Below are 18,218 nucleotides of genomic sequence, written 5' to 3'. Positions count from 1 at the left end.
AATAGACACACCTTGGTGCCAGTCACAATTCCAGGCATCAATAAAGGTGCTGAGTTGTATACCCCACAGACAAGAGGAGGTTACTGTATTTTAATACCAATCTACATAAACCCTATCCCCATTCCTACATGTGATAAGAGGGGAGACATCTCATATTTTCCTAATGTGTCAACTTAATGTCACAAAAGGGTTGCTATTGGGATTGAGGTTAACGCCTCAGGTGAACTTCACTGTGGGAAGATTAGGTAATAGTACCAAGCAGGGATGAGCGTAGACAGGAGGAGAAAATGCAAATCCTCTTTTACAAGTAAGATTAATAAAGTTTTAGGTGAATGGCTTGAGAATGTTCTAAGATCCATAAGGGAATAAAATACAGGTGGTTATGTCTTCATGCCTTCCCAGTAGGGTCCCAACAACCATGTGAAATTCACATCTTTTACCTATGGTAAATTGTCTACACTCATTAAGATATGACTACGCCATTCTAATCCAAAGATCTCACATCTTCGTGTAGCACAAATAGCGGTCACTTCTCTCTTATGTAAGTGGCCTCTCTTATGTAAGTCCGATGGACTACCATACTGTATAAAGTGCAGTTAAGTAAACATGTTCCAAGCAACATCTATTTTCCTGTGCAGCAGGATCCCAGACACTAGTTGGTAATCTTTCCCATGAAGCCCATTCAGTCAAATAATGTGAGTGGAAGTTGTAAATTTTGTCAGATAAAAGAGAAGCTTGCACCACCATCCATGGCTAGGATATTTATATTAAGTTCAAATATATTTACATGTATCTAAGCATGGCTAAGATATTTTGTATAGTTTGAAGAGAATTTGGGGACAAGAAATTACTGCTAAATAAATGTAGCTTGAGTCTTGGGGTTGTTTTTCTGTTTCTGGATGCCTTTTATATTAAAAGAAAAATAAGTGCATCAATAGGAAATTTTTCTGTATTATTTATTCCAAGAACTCCACCTATGTTAAATCTTTGTTCTGCTTCAACCTACATGCCATCTTAATTTACTTCTAGGCAAAATCTCTAATTTTCATTATATTTGACTCAAGTTTAGTAATTCTCAAAATTTCTCCTGATTAAATAGAGTTAGAAATTCTGATTCAAAAAGCAAAACAACAACAACAACAAATGATCCAAACAACCGCCATTGTCTACCTTGCCTTCATTATTCACTGAAACAATATTGCTTTTTATTTGAAACTATCTTTGTTCTCTGTTCCAGCCACCGTTTTCCTGGAATTTTGGAAGAGACGCCGAGCAGTGATTGCTTACGACTGGGATTTGATAGACTGGGAGGAGGAGGAGGTCCGTACCACTTACCTCAGAATATCTTATAGCGTAAACCACCCAAAATTCAGCCCTTGACTTGCTGGCCCACACTGAGTGATGGAAGTCAGGTTATCCAAAATGCAATTTTAATACCTGCCTTTGAAGGAGGTCTCAAGTTGTATAATGTCTGGATGACATTGGGAGGTTGAGGCAGGAAGACCTCAAGTCAAGGCCAGCTTGGGTCACATAATGGAACTTTACCATAAGGCAGGAAGAGGGAAAGTCTGGCATCATTTGACAATACCACCATCAAACTCCCACGCTCGAGCTCCTTTTTGACATATTAGTGAATGAAAACTCAATGAGTCAAGAGATATTTCTCTAATAGGAGTCAGAGATGCATAGGATTGGGTAGGACAATCCTTTATATCATCATCTTCTTTACTTTATTGGAAGGCAGTTGCGTGTTTAATGTCTGTAGGCATAGGAAACAAACCTCCTTGGACAACTACTGGAGGAAATGCTGCTGTGAGCCCAGGACCCACAGATAAGCACAAGTTCAGAATTCCAGCAAGGGCTAAGTGCTCAGAAGCAGCAGGTCCAGGTAGGCTTCTTGGTGGTGCAGACAAAGATAGGGTCAGCTGTAAGCTCGGCCCTTTGGGATCTATTTTGTCAACACTCTTGTCAACCACTTTGTTCTGTGCCCCCCCCCACCTTTCTAGGTCTTCTAGGTCAGTATATTGTGTTCTTTCCTGATTTGTGGCCAATCCTGGTTCTCTTTTCTTGAACCATTTGTTGATGCTAGACGCGGTTACCCTGTCCTTCCGTTGGAAACTTCTTTACTTGGGCCTCACCCATCTTTCCTAGCCCTCATGTTCTCTTAGCTCTCCTGAATCCCAAATCATCAGAGTCATAAAACTATAATGTTATTATAGCTAATATGGGTATTTGTTTTCTTTCCTAGAGGAACATGTATGTGTTTCTTTGCATTAACAGGGGGCTTTTAGAAACACAGATTATGAAAATGTTTGCCCTGCGATTGGTTTGACAAGGGAGATCGTTTGGGCAGGTTTTTTTTTTTTTCTTGTTCCATTAGTATGCTGGGTTTTGCTTGTTTGTTTGTTTGTTTTGTGTTTTGCTTAGTTTGTTTTGGTTTGTTAATTTAAGATATACAACAAGGAACTTTGATACACAGTATCAGTAATTCGTATTATTCTGAAAGACTCATGCTTATGTTTCATGAACTTTCTTTAGAAAATGGTTTTCATGGTTTGGAGGCAATGCTCAGGTTGACAAGGAGTCTGTGGGCAGCAGCTCTTACATCTACATCCTAAGAAACTGAGAGTTTCCCAAGTAAACAGAAGAATCTATATCTCTGTATCCTCACACTTTACTGTCTGGAATAAAGTAAAAGAAGACTGAGCGTATCTGGGAAGATGTCTTCCTACAGAGCACAGCTATCCCCAAACTAGGCCTGTTCTCCATTCCCTATAATTCTCTTCCCTCTCCTTTGTCTTCTGTTTTCGTCTGAGCTCTCTGCTCTGTCTGTCGGTGTGGACTTGGGCTCCAGTCATCTGGTTTTGCTCATTTTCTGTCCTTTCCCAGTTCGCTCAAGTAGAGCACGTACTTAATTAACCAGAAGCACAATCGGACGTCTCTTGCTGATTATCTTCTTAATCCCATAATTGCTTTTCAGTGGGAAACTGGTCACATTGGGATAAGGCTCAGCTAAATGAAACAAAATTCTCAGCTTGGCTTGGGATTGAAGGAGCCTTGACACAGCCACATTTGGAAGGTGTTTAGGCAATTAAGAATACATTTAGTATCTATTAGTTAAAGGCAAGTGCCTCCCATAAGAACTTATTAAATATAGATTCACTATGAATTTTAGTCACCTAAACCTAAGCACACAAAATCAAAACTATTTTAGGCTTTAAAAAGAAAGCTAAGAAGGATACTGTCAATATTAATCCCAAACAGATTTTGAACATTTACCTATTCCGAAGACTTGTTCATTTTACTGTCCGTCTCATTGCCTGGTAATAAAAGTGACAGTTTCTTACCATTCCAAAACACTAGGTATAAGACAGGCAGTCAGTTTTAAATATCACTCCTTCTTTGGGGAGAGTTCATCAAGGTACCAGAAAAATGTAACTGTTGTTCTAAGTTACATTGGTTTGATGATGATGAATCTTGATCACCATATTAACAAATATTCTCCAAGGGATCAGTTTCCAAATTAAGGCCATATCTCCAAGCCTATGTAATTGACTGGCTGATTGGTGTGGCCACTATGGTGGGATAAAAAGAATATTTCTTATTGTGAGTAACATCCTCAGAACATATGGATATGTCTGCTTGTCTTTCAGGAAGAGATACGCCCCCAATTTGAAGCCAAGTATTCCAAGAAAGAGCGGATGAATCCCATTTCGGGAAAGCCAGAACCTTACCAAGCATTTACTGACAAATGCAGCAGACTTATCGTTTCTGCATCAGGAATATTCTTCATGGTTTGAAACTTTTCTTAAAAATCTCTTTAGTTTTGTAAGGTACAAACCTCTAGTATAGCAACAGTAATCACGCCAGGTACTTGCAAGGTTACGTAAAGCACGTTCACATGGTAAGCTATTTCATCCTCACCGGTGCATTCGGTGTGGAGGATACATCGTGGATGGCATTGCTATGGCCATGTGACACGTGAAGCAGCTAAGGTTAAGGGCTTGCCCAGGGTCTGCCCATAAGTAAGTGTTCAGACTCCCACTGTATGCGCTATTCCTCACTCTTGCCACGTCCCACTATGCGCTATTGGAAGGAACTAAAAATGTGAGACAACGTGTAGGGCAAAACTTCCACACACCGAGACAATCTACTCCTTTCGTCAGTGAGTGAATATGGAATTGAAGGGCGAGGTGGATTGCACAGAAAGGCTCAAGCCTACACCCTTCTTTGGGTACCACTTCTAAGCAATAATGTCATACCTTGCCTTCCACACACACGTTTGTATTTATTGGCTTATTTCTCGTATGAGATCTAGGTACACAAAGTAGATTTTCCTGTTCTCTAGACTTGAACCCTAAAGCACAGGAAGCTGAGGCTGTGGAGAAGTCAGGTTAGTGGCTAGGAGCATAGTTAGAACTCTCCCCATCCTCTGACTCTAAAGCCAGTGGTTTGTTGCACCCTCTCCTCCCTGTCATGTATGACCTTCAGAATAAACTTCATCTGTCATCCTATCAACCCTAGTATTCAGATATTTAGTTATTGTTATGTTCCTGTCATCCCGGACACCCCTAGGCAAGGTTCATACACCAGATTTTTTGTGTATTTTGTACCAGTAGTGAACAGAAAATAAAGTTTATACAAAGAACAATGTAAGGAAAGGAATCTTTACATCGATGGCTATTACTTCAGGGACTGAACTTAAAACCCAGTTTTAGAAAATTAAGTGGGCAGTGGTCTCTATTAGGAATCACTGAATGCAAGTTCCAAAACTGTTTGGAGTCTCAGATTCTATTACCTTATAAAGATAGAAGATATACCATAAACTATTCCCAAGTATCACAAATCTTCAACAAAAGATGCTTCAGTCTACGTTTGCGCCCAATAGTAAGATATTACATCTCTGTCACATAACAGGAATATGCAAACACTGTCCCTGCCTTCTGGGCCTTCCTTTCCAGTGGGAGAAACAGACAATAAGCAGACAAATTGTTAGAAATCTTCAGTAGAATGCTGAAAGAGGATGCATGCATTTAGCTCGTGCTCAGCACCAGCAACAAGGCTCTGGTGCTCAGGCAGATTCATTTCCCTGTGGTTCTGAGAAGTGAAAAGAGATGAGGGTTGTTGGGCTGTGTGCAGGGGTGTGTGCACTTTGAGCAGGAGATGGGTGGGTGGGTGTTGCGGACACAGGAAATGGTCTTGAAGATTGAAAATGCTTAACTCATTTGAAGCACTGAGAATTGCCTGTGGATCACCATGATGGCTGAGCAGATAAAGGTGTGTGTCATCAAGCTTGAGACCTGAGTTTGGTACCTGGATCCCACACGGTAGAAGGGAAGAACTGACCCCATAAGTGTCCTCTGACCTCCATATATGCACCATGGCATTCACACTATTGTAATTAGAAGCATAGTATGATTTGTATAAGGATGTCTTGATCTGATCACTCAGTCATTTTGCTTTAAAAAAGCATTAACCTCCCTTGGGAAGATTTTCAGCTTTCAAGCAGCGTGGTTTTCTACTTGGTCAGGAATTCCAGAGAGAGGAAATATTCGCCAGGGTGGAAAGTGCTTATCTTCCCAGGAACCGTGTGACAGCGGGATTGCCGTCACTTGATTCCCTTCTTTCTCCAGGACACAAATCTGCACTGAGATCTCACTGGATCACCTCTGCCTCTCTTCTAGATCTGCGTGGTGATCGCCGCTGTGTTCGGGATAGTCATCTACAGGGTGGTGACTGTCAGCACTTTCGCGGCCTTCAAGTGGGCGTTGATCAGGAATAACTCCCAGGTTGCAACCACAGGGACCGCAGTGTGCATCAACTTCTGCATCATTATGCTGTTGAACGTGGTGAGTGAGCACCGAGGGGGCAAGCCAAGAGAGGGGGCTGCTGTGCTGCTGTGGTGGTTCCCTTCCGTTGCTAAAGAGACTGGGCTCAAGACAGACGGTCTGGGATGAAACCCAGGTGGCCTGATATGTAGGTCTTGGTATTTAAAGGACTCGATTCAAACCCAGGTTCCAGGACTATCTGCACAAGACATGAATCCCCGGAACCTCATTCCCTGGTGGATTCTATCAGATAGCACTGACTTTGCTTTTGGTGAAACTTAAGAGTGTGTGCTGAAATGCAATGTCTTTACGAATGAACCAGGCTCTCTAAAGGCAAGTAACACAATCCCACTATCACAAGGTCGTCATGAACAGACTCAGCAGGTTGACTCTAGATGTATTTTATTTGTGCATACACAAATATAACAGTAGTAAAGAAAAAGAGGCTATCAACTTGAGAATGGGGGTACATAGGAGGAGTTCAAGAAAGGCCGTCTGGGAGGGGCTGGATGCAGGAATTAAAAACATTTTAAAAACTAAAAAACATTCCAGCCTACTAAAGGAAGAGCTTTAAAAAGATCTGAGTTCCATAACCAGTAATCCCTGTGTAATTCCCAAGAAAATTCCACCTACCCAATAATAATAACTTTAGCTATGATTACCAAGTGGGCTAGTAATCAGTGAGCAAACTAAATGCAGATTACTTGTTGCGAGTCACTTTTAAGTCATGGGGACTTCCTATTTTAGATAACGAAGTTTTGAAATCAGAAATGGTTGGAAAAATTGCTAATTGTTTGGTGTGACGATTTCACGGGTGCTGCATCCTATGAAGACGGAAAATAGATGTTCTGTGCTCCTTGATGACTCGTGCCCTCTAGCTCTGTGTTAATTGTGGGAAACATGTTGTGTAGGAGGATGAGTCATAGGAACTTAACCAAACAGTAGAGATTTGACAGTTTCTGGGTCTTCATGGGGTACAATGAACAAATGCTTGCAGCATTCTTAATCGAATGTCTTTTCATTTCAGGGTTCATCAAACATTTAATTTAGTTGGAGATGGAACCCAGTTTGTAGAGTTGCTTGCCTAGCATGCACAAAGCCCTTGATTCAGTCCCTGGAACTACACACACTGGGTGTGGTGGTACTCAGGTGTAATCCAGCACCTAAGGCACCAGGGGCAGAATCAGGAGCTTAAGACCAGGCTCAACTATATAGTGATTCTGAGGTCAACTACACAGTGCCCCACCTAAAAAAAAATAATAATTTCAAGTGAGGTGTGTAACACAGTAGTGGTGTGGATACTGAACCTATATAAAGCCCTGGAGTCTATCCCAGCACTAACTATAAATAATCCAATTTATATATCTCCTTAAGAAATAAAGGACTGTGTGCATTAGATCTATATGCACATTGTGTTTGTCACTGTGTACAGAGCAGGGGCCATTGTCAGAGAAATACTTCATAAAACTAGAAAACAGGATCCAGTCATCTCTGTTTCAAAAGACAATCAAGAAAAGATGAAGTAAACTGAAGGAAAAGAGAATATAGGAAGTGGGCAAAATATCCAGCTGAAGACATTATAAAACACCTACTGTGTGGCAAGACCTAAGACATGAATCTACTGATACATTTCCTAACAAGGGTTCATCCTGATGAAGCCCACACACTTAAAGTGTGTCAGTCAGGGGATTACTTCGGGATATGTCTTCATTTTAGGTGCAATGGGAACACTTTTGGCATTCTGATTTTCCAGACCATCTCAAACTAAAACAGGGTAAGATTACCAAGTAAAATCACTGGCAAGAATAGCCATGGCAAGCCACAAAATGAAAAAAGGGACAGAGAAACGACACCTAAGGACTGGACAAGGGGCCATGGCTGGGATTTGTTCAGTGGCCAATTGCTCTCCCCTCCTCGGCTCTCTCCCATTCCAGCATTTTACACATTTACACTCCTGCCCTTTGCCCTGGAGCTTCGTGAGCTCCATTATGAGGGTAGCCAAGTGTGTAATGTAGTTTGGAAGAGTTTCCAGCAGAATATAAAAACATAATAATTTAAGTCCTTTGGAAACAATCTGCAGCATAATGGATGGCCAGCTAATGGCTGGAACACAACTTAGCACAGCCCTGAGCATTGAAAAACTAAATTCTCTACTGACTTCTGAAAATACCCAATTTAAGATATTTTTGTTATCCAGTAATATAGTTACTTTTAACAGCTATCTAAATTGGTTTGGACTACTTAAATTTTTGACCAGTGCGGCCTCTCAAAATTAAAAAAGAAAACAAGATTCAGATGTTAGTTATTAACCCTTTTGTTAACTGACTATAAAAACTCAAGGAGTAGATTGCTTTTATATTTATTTGAAACTTTTGCAATTATTTTGAATAGCATATCCTCTTTCTGACTTTTTTGTTGAATATATCTGATCTTAACTAAAGAAGCAAATATATGTGTGGTGTTTATTTTCAAGATCATGTGATGTGTATTTACTTGTGTATGAGCTTAAAAATAGAATTTGTATTATTTTCCCAAGTTATCTGAACCCTAACACTCGAATGCCTCTGGATGACTGATATTTATTTGCATTTTATTCATTGTCTTGAAAACTAGTTTCAAAGAAGAGTGAATGGGATGGGCATGTGTCTCATTTTCACAGTTACACCCGGGTTATCCTGCACTAGTGACCAAATGGCATCTCAAAATGATGCTTACACACGAAGCAGAGCACCGAGATAGGAGAGTAAAGGTTATGCTAATTCTTTTTATTTATGCATCCATATGGATGTGAATCAGATTTTTCACCATGCTATAAAAAGCAGAAAACAGACTTCCCAGGGGAGGCATTACCCTCTCCATGGCGCAGATGAGAAGGGAGTGAGGGGGGAGGGTAATGGGGGGAACTGGGATTGGAATGTAAAAAATAAATTAACAAAAATAAAAATAAATTTTAAAAAGTGGAAAACATAATGTTGATGCAAAAAATATAGTAAATCAGAGAATATTACTTACATTAGAACAAATTCACAAGCACTGATCAGGCTGATAATATCAAATTAAAAGTATTACAGCTCTCTTATTTAAAAAAAAAAATTACCTTAAAACCTGAAAGAGTTCTGTCAGTTGCAGATATTAACAACTGTAATTTACAGTATCTGATAAAATTGTAAAACAAGTTATAAAATGGCTAAATCAAGACCTAACCTAGGGATAATTACCTTACATGTTAATGGATTAAGATCTCCAATTAAAAGACAGAGTGATAGAATAGATAATATAATGGGACCCAACTATATGGTTCTTAAAGAGATTCAGTTTACCCATGATGAGATGACATTAGATATTCATGCAAATGGGATCCAAAAGGAAACAGGACTAGGCATGACTGTATTAAACAAAATGGACATTAGATTACAAGTAATAGAAAGATAAGGATTCCCATTATATAATTATAAAGGATTGAATTAAAGAGGGAAAATAATTTGTTTCATTAAGTTTGGAAGCTACATTTTTTTCCTGCTCACCTTACTAGAATAAACCATCCAGCTTTTTAACACCCCAATGGCCTGATAAGAAATCAGCAGTTTTACAAACAATCACCTAAGGGTCCCTTCTTACAACCAGCCCCTCCCTCTAGGTAACTTTTCCTGATTATAACTAAGGCCTCTTGCGTTTCTATTCTCTCTCTCTCTCCCCCTCATTTCCTCTCTCCCTCCTCCTTCCCCTCCCTCCCTATCCCTGTCTCTGACTGTCTCCCTCCTTGTCTCTCTTTCTGATGCTCTTTTTCTGATGTTCTCTCTCTCTCTGTCTCTCTGTGAGTGTGTGTCCATTGATGCCATGTACCCTTCTTTTATCTCTGTATACTTTATTTTCCAAAAATTAATACAAATCATGTCTTCATGTCTATGCTATTTTTAAATACCAGTTTTTCTAGTGTTCGTACCCAGGTGACTGGCATATCACCAGCTCAAGAGATCTTTGAGGTAGTGCCACCAATTAACAAGGATGTGCTAAATGAAAAGTTAAAGAATAAACTCAGAACCACAATTATAATTTTCAGGAAGGTATTTTACCAGACAAATTTAAAATTCTTTGACAATTATGTAATTAAAAACTGTTAATGACAGCATGTTTTGTAACACTAATGTAAGTTTTACTAGAGTGTCTAAGCTAATCTCTTGTTTACAGAGATTTTATTTTATAATCAAAGGAAATATGACTAATATACACCACATAATTTCCTACTGTTCTCTTTTTAACATTGGATTTCATGAGTCTGGGGTTTCTGTATGCAAAAATTAATATCATGGCCTTAGTAACTATATCTTTGTATAGAAAAACCATATGCCTTAATAGAGTAAGTGACCATTTCTGAACGCCTGTAGTCATACAATCTAAGGGTTTGACCTGGCTCCATAGTAAGCAGGAATCTCGGGGAAGAGAATTCAGAAATTAGGAGAGACTTTAATGTAATGTTTGTGTGCACATACATTCATGCACAAGTGCACACACACACACACACATGAACATGCGCACACACAGACATGCACACACACACGAACATGCGTGCCCACACACGCACGCATATGCACACACACGCACACACACATGCACACACACGCACATGCACATACCATACACACACACACACACACACTCACCCTCCATTCTCTCTGAGGACACTCTATCAACCATATAGTTAGGTGGGTCAAGGGTGCATCCCACGCACTGATAGAGAGGTAGAACCACATACTGTGGAAGTTTCCCACAATGCTTCTCCATCACTCATGAGTGGGATCTACAGCATCCCATGACAGTAAGATGTCATACCCTTCCCTTAGAAGCCAAAGAGGGATTTTGCCTTCAGCTGTCAACACTCAGGAATGTGATGACTGCCGGTCTCACTTAAGAAACCTGTAATTAGCAGCAGCTAGTCTCATTCCACAGACTTACCCACTCCAAAACAAGAAGCAAGGTTTTTAAACTCATAAAGGAACACCTTACACATTTCCAATTATCCCTGAAAGTGTACAGTTGCTCACAATGTTTCTACTATTTGAAACATAAATAAAGTTTCACTGGATTTGATTGCCTATCTTCTTTATATAATTAAGAGGCTTTGGAACTCCTAGAGTTCACTGGTTAAAGGTGTGGAATTTATTTTACAGCTCTATGAAAAAGTCGCGCTCCTGCTGACCAATCTAGGTGAGTACAAGCCTGTTGTGTTGAGCAGTCCAGAATCTAAAGTTGCTTTCTCAGACTCTGGAAATGAACACCCCACTGTGACTCCCGGTAGGCTAACTGCTATCCGGTTGGTGGCGCCACACCTATGAGTTTATAGCCAACACAATTTGGACTGTGTGGGTTATTTTTAACAAACGAGAACATGAAGTTGCAGTAGGATAGAGAGTAGATTTGGGAGGCTTGGTGGAGAAAGTAGGGTGAATATGATCAAAATACATTAAATAAATGCACATATTAAATTCTCAGAGTTAATAAAAATATCATACTTTAAAAAGACAGAAATACCTCCTTTACTGAGACATGCATGCAACCCTTCATTCTTTCCCTTCAAAAGAACAATTTAAATGTGTCTAGTAATAAGATCTTTTCCATCTATAGTATAGGTTGAAACCTGTCATATCTCTTATGTGCCATAAGCAAATGAAATTCAAAGTAGATATTTTCCCTTAGTATCACACGAACACATATATAGGAAGTATCTGGGATCATTTCAAATGTGCTCACTAGCTACACCTACATTTTAGGACTGTAGGTAGATTCCACAATACACAGAGGCATACTCACAAACCCCAGAAGTTCAGGAGGCAGGAGCAGAAGAATGATTTTAGCTCAAGAGTTTGAGACCTGCTAGGACAATATGAAAATAAAACTGCAAAAGTGTCACATTTTCAAAGTTAGTCATTTTGAACACTAGTAACCTTTTAGGTCAGGAATGAATTGAGGGCAACGATATCAGGCATTTGTGGAGATACATTCATGTAGACAAATTTTCTCTAAGAATATTTCTCTGGCCGAAGAACAATCTGATAGACAGCTATAAGTTACACATTGCTAAATTTTCAAGGTGTAGATATTGCCTCAGTTTTTACTAGTGAGATATTGGCTGTTCTACAGCCAATGAGAAACTCACATGCTCCCACATATATATCTTGCTTTAATACATTCCTGCTTGTAGCTTGTCCAAAGGGGAGACATTACAAAGTGGTTTTTGTAGAATAGCCATTATACCACTGAACCCATTTATCTGATTGGTATGTCTCACGCAGAGATGGCTACTTTACTGTGTCTATCTCCTTCAATGTCACTGGCACCTTCCATCACCACTATCCCTTCACCAACAAGGAAAAGAAATTAACCATGGTAGAGGGAATTGCCTGTTGGCAGACTGTGTCCAGGGACAACTGGATCAAAGATGGCCAACGTGCCATGATGTAAGTGAGAATCCAGTAGGAGTAGGATTAAACCCATGGAGAAGTGTTCAGTGTTTCTTCCTTCCACGGCAATCCTAGTTCTAGTACTGAGGCTTCAGTCGTTTTAAATCTGAGGCTCTTTCTCCCCTCTTCCCTTCTCAGTCATGCTCCAAGGAAGCATTTTGAGTTTAAGTCATGGAGAAGGGAGCGATGGAATGAAATAGCAAATGTGCAATCAAAAGCTGGGGGTGTGGCAACAGAGAAAACGTCATCGCCTTAGATACATTTTCTTTGACCTTGCTTGAGCTTAGAAGCCAGCTCCTCAGGAAACATAAGTGGATCAGACATGAGATGTCAAGCTGAAGGCTTGACCTCTGGGGCAACGAACTCCATATTTTGGTCCACACCATAGTGTCCAAAGGACATTTGCATTATGGAAGTCAAAATATGGTGAGCTTCAAGTTGGCCATGGCTGAGGTCACAGATGTGAGCCACGGGTGGTGGAACATGGGGAAAGCTCTAAAGATAAGGCCGTCCTTTCATTTTTGTCTATGAGAATGAAAGAAATAGTAAATGGGGGTAAAAGCCTGGGAGACAAAGGCACGCAGTGTCATGGGATTCACAGTGCCCTCTTATGACATGAGATCAGGCAGCTGAGACAAAGAATCCTTAGGAGCTTGGTGGGGGTGGGAAGCGGCGATGCATGCCCTACTCAACCTGCAGAATAATCTGGATGCTCAGGTCCTTCAGAAGTGCCTGTAGCCACTTGAGACCACACTGTTGTTTGGACCAGTCTGTCAGCTGGAGGTCTATCCCCTGTATGGTCTGCTGCACAGCAGGTCAGCTGCCAGCAAACTGGGGCCTCCTGTGTCTCCTCAAGACCCTCGGACTCTGTGTGGGGGAGGGGAGAGCAGGAGGCAGGAGGGAGTTCATGTTCAGTCTCTCAAACCCTGCTTCCTTTTGCCCACAGAACAGCCTCGCACAGAATCCGAGTGGGAGAACAGCTTTACCCTGAAAATGTTTCTTTTTCAGTTTGTCAATCTAAACAGCTCCACATTTTACATCGCGTTCTTCCTCGGAAGGTAAGAAGCGCCTCTCTGTGAGCCCTCAGCCCTAGTGGGAATGGATCACTCAGAGCCTGCTGGCCAGGGCCCTATAGGGTGACCAATACAAAGTGTTAGAAAGATAAGATTTCCCTTCCCAAACTGTCAAACCACCTCACTCCCTGGGACCACCCCACTTCCTGGGAAGTCATCTCTACACAAAAGTTCCTGGACCTCTTTTCTTGTACAGAAAAGTAGCGTCAAATAGTTTGCGTGCAAACTTGTGTGCAAGCTTGTGACTTCCATCTCACCTGAATCAAGCCTGTGGATGTCACACCTAAGTGAGATGCAAGCTGGAGTATGGACCAAGTCCCTGGCTTCACAGGATATACCAACGGGGAAAAGGGTAGCAAAGGAAGCCAGAGGTTTCTAGGTAACTTGAAACCCAGCAGGGATGAAAACTTGGGAGAGATTCCCTGTTCTGTGGTATTGATGCAGAATCCTACCTATCTGAGGCGATGGGAGACAGCACAAGGCCATGAGTCCATTTTGGTAAGATAGATGCAGTTATGCCAGCAGCATGAAATTCTAGTCAAGTACTATGACAGTAACAAAACTGACACTGCTGGTATTCAAAAGATCAGATGTGGGTAAACTCAGGAACGTAGCCACTGCTTACACAGTCTGGGGCACTCCATGGTGAGCAGGAATGTTCAAAACCACAAGAAACAGCAGGAATGGGGTATTCCTCTCAGCAGCTGGGCAGGAAAACCAGAGGGAGAATTTCAGAAGCTCAAATGCTGACAGCTGTGGAGGGTTTCCTCCTTCCTGCACATCTGTGAGGGCTCCCGTCACTGACTTTAGAGAATACACTAACTTGAATTTAGTGTTCACCAACAGCCTAAACCTACAGATTGCTAATGGCTTACTTCTGTGTTGAAGATTTACAGGACACCCAGGTGCCTACTTGAGATTGATAAACAGGTGGAGGCTAGAAGAGGTAAGTACTGTCCTCTCATTCCTTGTTTTCTACAGACTTCCATTAAAAAGCCTTGAGGCAACTTAGTGTAGAAGCCTGTCCCTCTTCTCTTCGTTGACTTCTGTATCTCTGCTTGCCTCGCAGTGCCACCCCAGTGGATGCCTTATTGATCTCTGCATGCAGATGGGTATTATAATGGTGCTAAAGCAGACCTGGAATAATTTCATGGAACTTGGCTACCCGTGAGTACCTTAGCTACCTCATGGAGAGGCAGTGAGACTCGTGGTTGGCATTTCTAGTAAGCATTAGGGACTCAACAGTTAAACCTGTATGTCACATGCAGGTGCAAATGCAGTCACAAACACTGGGGGCCAGGGAGACAGCTCAGCAGGTGAAGGCTTTTGCACCCAACCCTGATAGCACGGATTGCATCTTCTTGGAATGCACATGAAGATGAAGCATCTGTCCCAAAGTTGCCCTCTGACCTCTGCATGCATGCCAGGGTACACAGTCCACACACATCACACACACACACACACACACACACACACACACACACACAACCAACAACAACAACAATAAACTTTTAATTAAAAAAATAAACATTGGCTCTTTTAGGTTTATCCCAAGTCACACAAATTAAAGTGAACCTTTTTCTTAAATTTTATCATTTTTTTTGAGAACTTCATATAATGTATTTTAATCATTCACCCTCCTCTCCCAACTGCTCCCAGATCCATCCCCATCTCCCTACCCATCCAAACAACTCATGTGTCCTCTCTTCTCCTCCTTCTTTTAAGCTTATCATGCTGCCCAGATACTCCTGGGTGTGGGGAGGAGTGTAGTCGACCTATCAGTGGTCACCCTTACAGAAAACTTACTTAACATTCTTTATGAGGCCTCTGTGCATGTGCATACTCTGCCTGTATGAGTATAGTATCCTTCAGGATGTCTTTGGCTCTCTGGGGTCCAGTATTGCAGGTCTTTAGCTATTTATCTATTCACAGTATCTTTATTCCCCTATTCCATGATAAATCAGAATGTTAATTTAAAACAAAGAAAGAAAAGTAGTGTAAATTCAAACTCCGGGGAAAACGAACTTGAAAAAGGAGAAAATGTCAGAGATGCAAAAGAGTGTATTTTCACCCATAAAAGCATTGTCACCCAATGGTAAGATTTTTCTGGTTGATGACAGTGGGCAAGAGTTTGTGTCATCTCCATAAAGACAACCTTGAACTTTGCTGTGACAGCTCCTGCTTAGCTTGGCTTTAAGGACACAGAGCAGCAGACTTTCTGCGTCTGATGGGATTCCACACCACTCTCTTTCCACATCAGCTCAGTGACCCTGAAGGGACACAGCTCTCCAGGGCTCAGGGAGGACCACTCAGCTAGAATAGGTGCCTGGGACTTGCTGAATGAGGAAAGTCCTCTCATAGGGCCCTGTCAGAGGCAAGGCCGACAATTTTCTATTCTTAGACTCAAGTTTTGAAAGCTCCCTCCAAGTGTCCAATGTTTTCTATAAGACTTTTAAAAATAAACACAATTGAAGAACAATGTTTGACTTTATGGAATATTAGTGGAAATTAATGGCAATGTCGAAGGATGACTCTGGTTGTGCAGCAGAGCTGTGAGGTGAGCAGTGTGTCTGACAGCTACCACTCTTTTCCTTCCTTGACATACTTTTGTTTTAGCATTCCCATTCCTGGGAATACTAAGACATTGTCTCCTTTGCCCAAAACATGCCAGCCCACAGATTTGCCTCCTCTGTGGCATTATGGACTCATGCATGCCGCTGAGGGCCTAACAGCTCAGCCTCAAGCGTCAGAGTGAGATGCAGCCCGCAGGAGTCAAAGACAATGTCAAGCTTGAGTCTAAAGCAGTCTAGCCTTTTCATAAAGAATTATAGGAACCTGAATGCCAAGAGAGGAAGATGATTGTGATTTCAGATGTTCTAGGTCTCTGAAGTCAGAATATTCTGATTCTGTGTGACACATTATAGGTACAGACTTAAGCTGTGTGAGCGAGGCCTTCTAACCACTGAACAGAGGGTGTTGCCTTGGTACCAAGTCATTCCAAGGTACTCTCAGCCACTATCCAACTATTTCTAAACATGGGACCATTTTGTGCTTGATTAAGTAAGTTGGTCACCTATTCTGTCTACTTGAAAATAGAAATGCTTCAGGGATTCAGAGCCTTTCTAATTCCAGACATCTTCCTGCCTGAGTGGAGCTGGTTTTTATACTAGTTCCAAATGCTAACTCCCTTCTTTCTCATTTCTTAAGTCTCATGAACAATTGTGTACATTTTAATAGGAAAATGATCTTGTCACCCAGGTTAATTCAGAATTGGTGGACCAGAAGAAAAGTTCGACAAGAACATGGGACTGAGAGGAAAATAAATTTCCCACAATGGGAAAAGGATTACAACCTTCAACCGATGAATGCCTATGGACTCTTCGATGAGTACCTGGAAATGAGTATGGAAATATGTTTTGCCTCTAAATTATAAATGAAAGCCTTTGCTCTCCAGCTATACTCAATTAAATATACACCCATTATCATCTGGCCATTCATGTAAGGGAATTCTGGTGTGAGGGTGTTCCAAACAATAAATGTAAGGGAAAATGAAATATTAAGATATTCAAACCCAGGTTTGGAGTTGTAGCTCAGTGGTAGAGTGCTTACCCAGTGTGTACAAGGCCCTGGGTGAAATTCCCCTGTAACACAAATGAGCAAAGTTCAGAAGACAGTCATTCCAAACCCTTCCTGATATGGTATCTTGCTCCATGAACCTTGAGAGGAGGCTCAAGTTGTAGCCTATGAGTAGAGAGATTTCTTATCATGTGCTAAATTCTGGGTTCAATCTCTCCCTCCCCCATACACACACACTAACTCATTAGTGACATTCATGAAGACTCTGTCTTAGAGCCCGAAGACCTCCTTCTATGCCCCACCGCCCTACACTGTCTTATTATGGAACTAAATAACCAAGAAAAAAATATTGGAGAATTCAGTGCATGAAAAAGCAGAAAGATTCATTACTCAAAGGGATTGACTCACTCATCCAGCTGACATCTGTTAAGCGTCGCTCAAAGCCAAAGAAACAACTACACTTGGCACCACAGACACAGAACGGGAGGATGACACATTGCTCAGCTTTCAAGGGTGCATAGGCTAATGGGGAAGAGCCAAAGACAGGAAGTGTCACAGTTACCATAGCATGAGTCATGGAAAGTATATTGGGGCAGCCATTTCTGTTGTGGGAGGAGAGTGGCAGGAAGTGAGGAATGTTTAACCCAGGCTACACTCAGCTAAGGAATTGGATTTCTTTAGAATCAAAGCCAAGTTCATCTCAATATGTATCTGGGGGAGGAAATAACAATAATGATCCCTTATCAGATACACTATATACATCATGTATATATATGAATATATATATATATATATATTTCTCTCTTCTTTTGAAAATCTACTGTTTACATGAAATGAGAGTAGAGCTGGGAAGATGAATTACTTCTGGAGGAAGCGATGCAGCTGGAATAATTTGAAAATTAAAGGAGGAGTACAATGGATGCTTAATGTTTCTTAGATTGCTTCTGTCCTAAGTATCTATTGATGTTTTCAGAGTTCCAATTATAGGACGGCAGAACGATATAACTTGGAAAAGAAATCAATGCGGGCATTAATAATAAAACTTAATAAAGGCAATTCATTAAGAGAAATCACCAGTTTTAAGTCTCGTAATGGACTCTCCTCCATAAAGAAGGAAATGAGCAATAATGCCCCTGCAAAGCAGCATTTATGTGGATAGCATGCTACAGCTCCTGGGGTACCACTCAGCTTTAAACAATACAAGGTGGAGCACAGAGGGACACAGAAATCCTATCTGCTTCCTTTTGGTTTTGTTTTGATTTTCCTAATTATTTCCTGGGTTT

At 41.1% G+C, this 18,218-nt stretch overlaps 1 protein-coding gene across 4 annotated transcripts in view; it reads left to right on the top strand.

Moving 5' to 3' along the window:
* The window catches only part of Ano4 (anoctamin 4), a 323,121-nt gene that overhangs the window by 283,996 nt on the left and 20,907 nt on the right, over positions 1 to 18,218 (top strand). For all 4 annotated transcript variants that reach the window (XM_051206302.1, XM_051206301.1, XM_051206304.1 and 1 more), the window contains 8 exons: positions 1,238 to 1,320; positions 3,654 to 3,794; positions 5,685 to 5,849; positions 10,997 to 11,033; positions 13,233 to 13,344; positions 14,248 to 14,305; positions 14,429 to 14,526; positions 16,618 to 16,760. In XM_051206302.1, the coding sequence (XP_051062259.1) occupies positions 1,238 to 1,320; positions 3,654 to 3,794; positions 5,685 to 5,849; positions 10,997 to 11,033; positions 13,233 to 13,344; positions 14,248 to 14,305; positions 14,429 to 14,526; positions 16,618 to 16,760 (837 nt within the window). The remainder of the gene's footprint in view (positions 1 to 1,237; positions 1,321 to 3,653; positions 3,795 to 5,684; positions 5,850 to 10,996; positions 11,034 to 13,232; positions 13,345 to 14,247; positions 14,306 to 14,428; positions 14,527 to 16,617; positions 16,761 to 18,218) is intronic.

This window comes from Phodopus roborovskii, unplaced genomic scaffold (assembly GCF_943737965.1).
Source record: "Phodopus roborovskii unplaced genomic scaffold, PHOROB, whole genome shotgun sequence".
Lineage (NCBI taxonomy): Eukaryota > Metazoa > Chordata > Mammalia > Rodentia > Cricetidae > Phodopus > Phodopus roborovskii.
This window is presented reverse-complemented; position numbering and strand designations above follow the sequence as displayed.